The sequence below is a fragment of the Natrix helvetica genome (genome assembly GCF_964273705.1).
Source record: "Natrix helvetica genome assembly, chromosome: 14".
Taxonomy (NCBI): Eukaryota; Metazoa; Chordata; class Lepidosauria; order Squamata; family Natricidae; genus Natrix; species Natrix helvetica.
In genome coordinates this window covers 7,361,420-7,369,419 of record NC_138564.1, presented here as the reverse complement: position 1 = coordinate 7,369,419, position 8,000 = coordinate 7,361,420, and the positions used below count along the sequence as shown (strand labels likewise).

The following is an 8,000-nucleotide window of genomic DNA, read 5'->3' as shown; positions in this document are numbered from 1 at the left end:
GCCTGTTGCTCCGTTCACCGCATATGTTAGAGACAGGGGTGAAAACCAGCAGGTTCTGGAGAACAGGTAGTGGAAATTTTGAGTAGTTCGGAGAACCGGCAAATGCCACCTCTGGCTGGCGCAGGGCATGGGGATTTTGCAGTATCCTTCCCCTGCCACGCCCACCAAGCCACACCATAGAACCGGTAGTAAAAAAATAAATGAATTTCACCACAGTTAGAGACTTTATCCAAAGTTTGGCTTGGTGTGTTTTTTGAACAATCCGATTGACCAACATTATATATTTTTCCCATTCAAGATATCGCAACTCATGTATTGGGCTATAAACCCAAAGGTTTATTCGTGATTATTATCCGCGAAGGAGCTAACGTTGGCTGATTTTGACTATAGGTGCCAAGAAAGGCAAAGGGAATGACTCCTGAGCCATTTCCTTTATGTCCCTCGTACCCAGACTGAATCTTGCCCAACTGAAAGCAAGCCATTTGCATCGTTGTAGGTATACTTTGGAGAATTGCTGCAGGAGTTGTCTTAACTCTCTCCTTCCCAATCGGACTGTCTAAACTTCACTGTCTCTTAGTCCTCTGGAATGTGGTCCGGCTTCCAGGGTTGGGCTTCAAAAATTGCAGCAACGGATTCTCTGCCCCGTTGATGGGTGCGTGTGGCCACGGTGGGCATGGCCTAGTCAGCCTCTTGCACCACGGCGTTGGGGGGAGGGCATTTTGCACTCTCCCCAGGCTTCTGAGGGGTTTTTTTGAGCCTCCAGGAGGGCGAAAACTGCTTCCCCCAGGCTCCGTAAGCTCCGTAAGCTGGAAACAGACCCGTTTCTGGACTTCTGGGACCTCCAGTAGGCCCGTTTCCCCCCCTTCCCCAAGCTTCTGCGCGAGCCCTGCATTTCCTTGGAATGATGAACGGGCTGTGTGGAGACTCCTGGGAGGGGAGGGGTGGGCATGGCCAGCCAGGGGTGACATTTGGGGGTTCACCGAACATGGGAGAATCCTAGCTAGAGGGTCACCCGAACCCGTGGGAACCCCCAGCAGCCCACCCCTGATGCAGCCCCTCCCTTCTGGGAATCCAGAGTACGTTCCACCACAGTAGACTTGTGTTAGTTCTCACCAGGAAAGCATAGAAAAGAGTAGGGTAGACTCAACAATATCTCAAAAGACAATGGCCCAGAAGACCATTTCCGTATTGTTGCCCAGAAGGACAGCACGGATGTGTCCACACAATCCCAAAGAGTTCCACTTGAACTCTTGAAAGCTTTCTCACCCAAACACGGGTTCGCTTTGAAATTGTGAACTGCAGGCGACGTGCTTGCTTCTAGAAAACCACAACACATTTGCACCAGGGGTCCATCTCATCCTTCACCCACCACACTTTGCTTTCTTTTTACCCGCTTATTTTATTTCCATCAAACTGCAGGTTTACTTTTGCAATCCTTGTGTGTGTGTGTGTGTGTGTGTGTGTGTGTGTGTGTGTATACAGTATATGTATAAAATGGTGGCGTTTCTGGCATTTTAGGTGCTTGGTTTTTTTTTAAACATTTTTGTAAGAGGAGAAGAGGAATAAGTTTAGTGGTATGGTTTGGACTTTAAATCTTCTTTTTTCTTTTCTTAACTTGAAGCCTTAATGCTTTACTTCTTCGAATAAGCAACAGAGGGCAGAGTGGAGAAAAACCAGACTCCCGCTCTTTTTCTGCTTGGGTTTAATAATAGACTGTACCCTGTGCAGTTAAAACACACACCAAGCATCAAAGACAATGAGAAGGGCTTGTGAAGTTAACAGGGATAGATCACAGAGGATTCCTTAGGGAATACAAACACACACACACACAGACACACACACACATATTTGTGTTACAACCCCTGGTATGCCCAAAGCCCAGGTTCAAATCCCAGTAAGGGTATGGCTAGCTGATGAGAGCTAAATAGCTTGAAATAGATCTATACTATATGTATGTTTATTGTGGGAATAGCTGGTAAAGTTCAAAAAAGCTTTTCAGAGCTGTTCAAATTCCCAAATCATCCTTTTTTTTTAAAAAAAATTATTCCCTGAGCAGATATCCTCCAATTTAAACACACACACACACACACACACACACACACACACAAACAAACACACAGACAAAACTATGCAGATGTATGCTTTAATGTTGAACACTGATATGCAGCCAAGCGGGTGTGATCGAAAAGAAAATAAGAAAAGTGTACCCAAGGGTTTTTGTAAATACTTGCTCATCGTGTTTGTACAAATAGAGAGGGGGGCTGTCTGTAAGCAAGACCCCCCCCAAGTGAGGATCGCGGTCTTGCAGATGGAAAGCTCAACCAGGGTGGGGGGGACCATGTGGTAGACTGGCCCTGCATCTAAGCCTGGGATTAGGGACAGAAAGAATTTGAAGACAGAGAGAGAGAGACAGAGACACGGAGAGAGAGAAAGAGAGACAGAGAGGGGGGGGGTTGCTATTAAAAATATCACAGATCGAGGGTCTCGTTGTCGGGGAGAGCCCACCTAACAGTCTGTATTCACCTGTTCTCCTATCTCAAACAAAACAAAAACAAAAACTGTTTGGAATGTAATCCGTGCAGGCTTCGTGAAAACTTGTGTCTGTAATTCTCATCTCTGTCGCTTTAGTCTGAATACATACATGTATATATTTTTCAATCCGGCGTTGAAAGTGGCTTCCTTGCTGTTTCCTTCTTTGGTTGCTGAATCGCACCGTTGCTGGGGGTGGGGGTGGGGCAGGCGCCAGGGGTGGGATTGAAAATTTTTAGCAACCGGTTCTCAGTGGGCGTGGCCATGGAGGTGTAGCCTAGTCGGCTTCTTGCTGGTCCTTGTAATTACTGATTCGGTGAACCAGATTAAAATTAACATCCGGTTCGCCCAAACGATGTCCAAACCGGCTGAATCCCACTCCTGGAAGGGTCGTCCAGTTTTGAATGCCCAGGTTGGGACATTCTGAAATGTTGGAAAAAGGATCTACCCCTACCGTCATCAACACCACAACTACCTGCCTTGTTCAAATCTGGAGCAGTTTAGATTTATTTGGCATCTTAGAATGACCAACTTGGGAATCCTTCTCATTTCAACCCATTCAAGAGAAGGAAGAAAAGGACTGGTCTAGGTAGTTGGTCTTAGACAGAAGGGGGGGCACATGGATGGATGCTGAACCATCCCTCTGTCTAACGTAGACGACTGGCGACCTCGATGGCTCGTGGATATCCACTTAAATGTCCCCAGCTTTCTTGTCCCGTCGGATTCTTCAAAATGGTTCAAGATTTGTTCCATTTGAAGAAATCAAAGGTGGGATTTTGATGTGCTGAAATGAAACAAAACACATCAACTTTGATTTTGCAGAATGCTTCAAGACAACACAAGGGCATCAAAGACGCAAGAAAACTAAAAAGGTAGAAAGCATCATTAGCTGGGGGCTAGGGAGGGTAAGGAAGATAAAGTGTGTCTGTGTGTGTGTGGAGAGAGAGAGAGAGATCACAGATAGATGGTAGTTGTGAGAGAGAAATTGAAAGATATAGAGATATAGATGATAGAGAAATAGATAAATAATAGATAAGTGCATATGAGATATTGAGAAAGATAGAGATGATAGAGATAGAGATGATAGATGAGTTTGGTAGAGAGAGATAGGTAATAGATTGAGAAAGATATATATAGATGAGAGAGATAGAGATAGAGATAGAGATAGATAGAGAGGGGGGAGGGAGGGAGGTGGATAGGTAGGTAGGTAGGTAGATTAGATAGATAGATAGATAGATAGATAGATAGATAGATAGATAGATAGATAGATGATAGATAGATAGATAGATAGATAGATAGATAGATAGAATATATTATATATAGAGAGAGATGATAGATAAGTGCACATGAGATATTGAGAAAGATAGGTATAGATGATAGATTGAAATAGATAGATAGATGATAGATGATAGATAGATGATAGATAGATAGATAGATAGATAGATAGATAGATAGATGATAGATGATAGATAGATAGATGATAGATAGATAGATAGATAGATAGATGATAGATAGATAGATAGATAGATAGATAGATAGATAGATAGATAGATAGGGAGGGAGGGAGGGAGGTGGATAGGTAGGTAGATTAGATAGATAGATGATAGATAGATAGATAGATAGATAGATGATAGATATATGATGATAGATAGATAGATGATAGATAGATAGATGATAGATAGATAGATAGATAGATAGATAGATAGATAGATAGATAGATAGGGAGGGAGGGAGGTGGATAGATAGGTAGGTAGGTAGGTAGATAGACAGATAGATAGAACAGTCCAATACACAGATACTAATACAGAGTCTCAAAATATAAGAATTAGTCTTAACAATTTATTACATGGTATATTTCTCTTGGCAAAGCTAACATAGCCTTATGGCAAGATATAACATTTACCAATTAAAAAGGTATCATTAAGAAAAGCTTCTAAATAACATTGGCTGGAACTGCCAAGTAATTAGGAACAGAATTAATGGAGAATGCAGCTCGCTCATAATATTTACCCTTTAAAAGGACCATTACATTTTCACCAGAGGCTCCAGGGCATTGCCCTATGTGAGAAACTGATTGTGTGGTATTGCACTATACAACATCCAACACTGTAAGTATATATGCAGTTATTTTAGCCGGTCCAGTCTCCATCACAGTTTGGAGAAGATTTCATCTACAGTGCTAGACTTTCAGTGGGCCTCGGTCAAATCCTGACTCCGTCCCTAAAGATCTGAAAAATTAAAGGGAAAAAACAGCAAACAGAATTGGGAGAATAATAATCTTATTCTGCTTTCTGTCCATTTTGATATAAATTAAAATCAATTTAATTGAAAGGAAAGAAGGCTCTGGGAAAACATTGCCAACTCAGGGTTAGCTGAGTATATTGTATATTTTTTATACAATAATGTGGAAAAAATTGTTGTGAAGTGGAGAATGGATGGTACAAAATACACTTTCATCATTCAAAAATATCTCAAGTTGCCTTTGTTTCTGGAACATATTCCCCAATCAATATGGAAAATTAGGAAATCCCTCCGAAGAATGTGAATTCAACACAATATGGTCTCGCTTGCTCAGTGCCAATGAATTGTGTACATATATAAAAAAAATATCCTAAATTGGTACTCTTCTGCAATTATCTCTCTCATCTAAATGGTTCTATTTTAGATCCGATTCCACGCTCCCTGCTGCTACAATAGAGAAATGCCCGTCGTTCGTACCAAAATATCAGTATTGGTGCCAGTCAGTCATTGTGGATTTTTTGACAGTTTGGATGGAAACCAGCTTGCAAAAAGGCTCAAATCAAATGACGGTTGGAAGGTTCTCTTGTCAGCATCCACGCAACATTTTATATGGATCTACGTGGTTATGCAGATATAAAATCACATCATCATTTGGCAAGGCTAGAAATTAGATGTCCAATTTGCTGGAGCAATTGACAATTATACCAATCATTTATCCTAATATTTAATGCTTTTCTGGGTGGGCATTTTTTCTTCCTGCCTAAAGTTGCTTCTCTCCATCCATTCCAAGGATTAGGAGAATTTAGGCCACTGTTTCTCAATCTCAGCATCTTTTTAAGAGGGGTGGACTTCAACTCCCAGAATTCCTTGGCCAGAATCCATGGACTTCAATTCCCAGAATTCTCCATGGCGGCTAGGGAATCCTGGGAGTTGAAGTCCGCCCATCTTAAAAGTTGCTGAGATCGGAAAACACTGGCGTAAGAGTAGACGCAAGAGGAACAGAAAGGTCTACACCTCCCATCAGCCTGGCCCATGGCCAAGCACCATGGAAGGGGAAGCCCAATGCATTAGGATGGGAAGGGAGCATTCAAACCATTAGAATAGAATAGAATAGAATAGAATTATTAGAATAGAATAGCATAGGAAAGAATGGCATAGGAAAGAATAGAATAGAATAATTAGAATAGTATAGCATAGCATAGGAAAGAATAGAATAGAATAATTAGAATAGTATAGCATAGCATAGGAAAGAATAGAATAGAATAAAATAGAATTATTAGAATAGAATAGAATGATTAGAATACAATAGGAAAGAATAGAATAAAATAGAATAGAATTATTAGAACAGAATAGAATAACAGAATGGGAAGGGACCTTGGAGGTCTTCTAGTCCAACCCCCTGATTAGGCATTCTTGCTTTTTAATGACCCATGGAGCAACGTGGTGGCTCCCGGCTTAAGTTACCGCTCCCATCATTCCCCCGCTGTGGATGATGGGTGCAGGAATCCACTAGACTGGAGGAAGCTACTTTCCCTGTTCAAAAATAGCCCCTTCAAGGCGGAGGGATTGCGGGACGACTCATTCAGTGTTCGGCGGAGGGATCTTCTCCTTCCAAGGTGGCTCCGCCTCTCAAAGCCGAAGACGCTTTTCGAGGCCGTCCCGTCCCTTGGGGGCTCCTTTAGCCCCGCCCACCGGTAAGTCCCCGCCCCCTCCTGTCAGATCTCGTCCCCTCCCCTTTAAGCCGTCCAATGGCGGACGCCCCCCGCCGGACCGCCCCCGCCGACCGTCCCTCAACGACGGCGAGGCATTTTGTCCCGCGCCGCGCCCCGTCCGCGGCGGGAAAAGGTTGGCCGCACGGCCGCCCCTCACGCAGCCCGGCGCCATGTCGTTCCGCCGGCTCTTCACCGTCTCGGCCGCCGCGGCCTGTGGCTTGGCGGGCGGCTCCGTCCTCTTCTCCGCCGTGGCGCTCGGGAAGCAGCCGCCGTCGCCTCAGCAAGGGCCGGAGAAGGGCGGCGGGGACGCCCCGGAGCCCCTCGCCGCCTCTCTGACGGGACCTCCGCCGCCTCCGCCGCCGGGGCTGCTGCTTCTGCCGTCGCCCAGCGCCTCGGCCGCGCCCGCCTGGTTGGAGAAGGCCAACGGCTGCGGCTATTGGGATAATAACTGGGACAGGTGAGGAGATTTCCCCCCCCCCTTCGGGCCCAGAGACCCCCCCTCCCCAGTAGAGACCCCCACCTCTATACCCCCCTCCCCCCTTAGAGTCCACCCCCAGGGTCCAATCCCCTTATTCCCATAGCCCCTCCCCCAGGACGCCCCCACCCCCAGAACCCCCCATGCCTAAGCTTTCCCCCTGTTCCCTGAGCCCCCCCCCACCCAGAACCCCCCATGCTCAGCACAGCCCGTGTTCTCACCCCCCCCCCACTCCCAGAGTGCCCCCCCAGACTCTTCCCCAATGCCTAAAGCCACCCCCCCTGCACTCAGAACCCCCCTCCCCATGGCCTAATCCTGAGCCCCGCCTGCCAGACCCCCACGTCTAGGCTTTCCCTCTACTCTCTGAGCCCCCCTCCCTCCCTCCCTGACACTCCCCCAATGCCTGGAGCCGCCCCCTCCCCGCACTCACCCCAGGGTCCAATCCCCCTGTTCCCAGAGCTCACTCCCAGAACCCAGCACTTTCAAAGCCCCACCCCCAGGGTCTTTTTCCCAAAGCGCCCCCCCCCAGAGACTGCCCCCACTCCCAGAACCCCCATGCCCAGACTCTCTCAATGCCCAGAGCCCACCCCATGGCCTAACCCTCCTATTCCCTGAGCCCCCTCCTCCACAGATCTCCCCAGAACCCCCCATGCTCACCTTAGCCCCTGTTCTAATCCCCCATTCCCAGAGACCCCCCTCCCCCACCCAGAGTTCCCCCCACTCCTAGAACCCTCCCACCCAGGCTCTCCCCCAATGCCTGGAGCCCCTCCCCCTACACTCAGAGCCCCCCCTTGGCATCCCCCAAAGCAGAGACAAGCTCCCCCCCCCCCCCAGCTCTTTGCCAGTCGTCAAGCCTGGGACTTTCCATCTCTTTCCCCAACCTGGCACCCCGAGAGGGATCGAGCCCATCATCCCCAGCACCCTCAGCCCTACATTTAGGGGGGTTCCTTGGCGTTGTGGGTCTGATGCACCTGGAAAGTGCCAACTGTGGGCCGGAAGCCGATGCCCAAATACACAGTCCTTTTTGGGGTGGGGTGGGGTTT

General features: G+C 47.1%; 2 protein-coding genes across 5 annotated transcripts in view; one reads left to right on the top strand and one right to left on the bottom strand.

The window, feature by feature from the left end:
* Positions 1-8,000, bottom strand: part of CHFR (checkpoint with forkhead and ring finger domains) — a 179,424-nt gene that overhangs the window by 30,283 nt on the left and 141,141 nt on the right. The gene's annotated exons all lie outside the window — the stretch shown is intronic.
* The window catches only part of PGAM5 (PGAM family member 5, mitochondrial serine/threonine protein phosphatase), a 15,765-nt gene continuing 14,300 nt past the window's right edge, over positions 6,536-8,000 (top strand). For 3 of the 4 annotated variants that reach the window (XM_081966947.1, XM_081966946.1, XM_081966944.1), the window contains exon 1: positions 6,536-6,939. In XM_081966947.1, coding sequence (XP_081823073.1) covers positions 6,653-6,939 — 287 coding nt within the window. In that variant the 5' untranslated portion in view covers positions 6,536-6,652. The remainder of the gene's footprint in view (positions 6,940-8,000) is intronic. The other variant, XM_081966945.1, reaches the window with a different exon arrangement.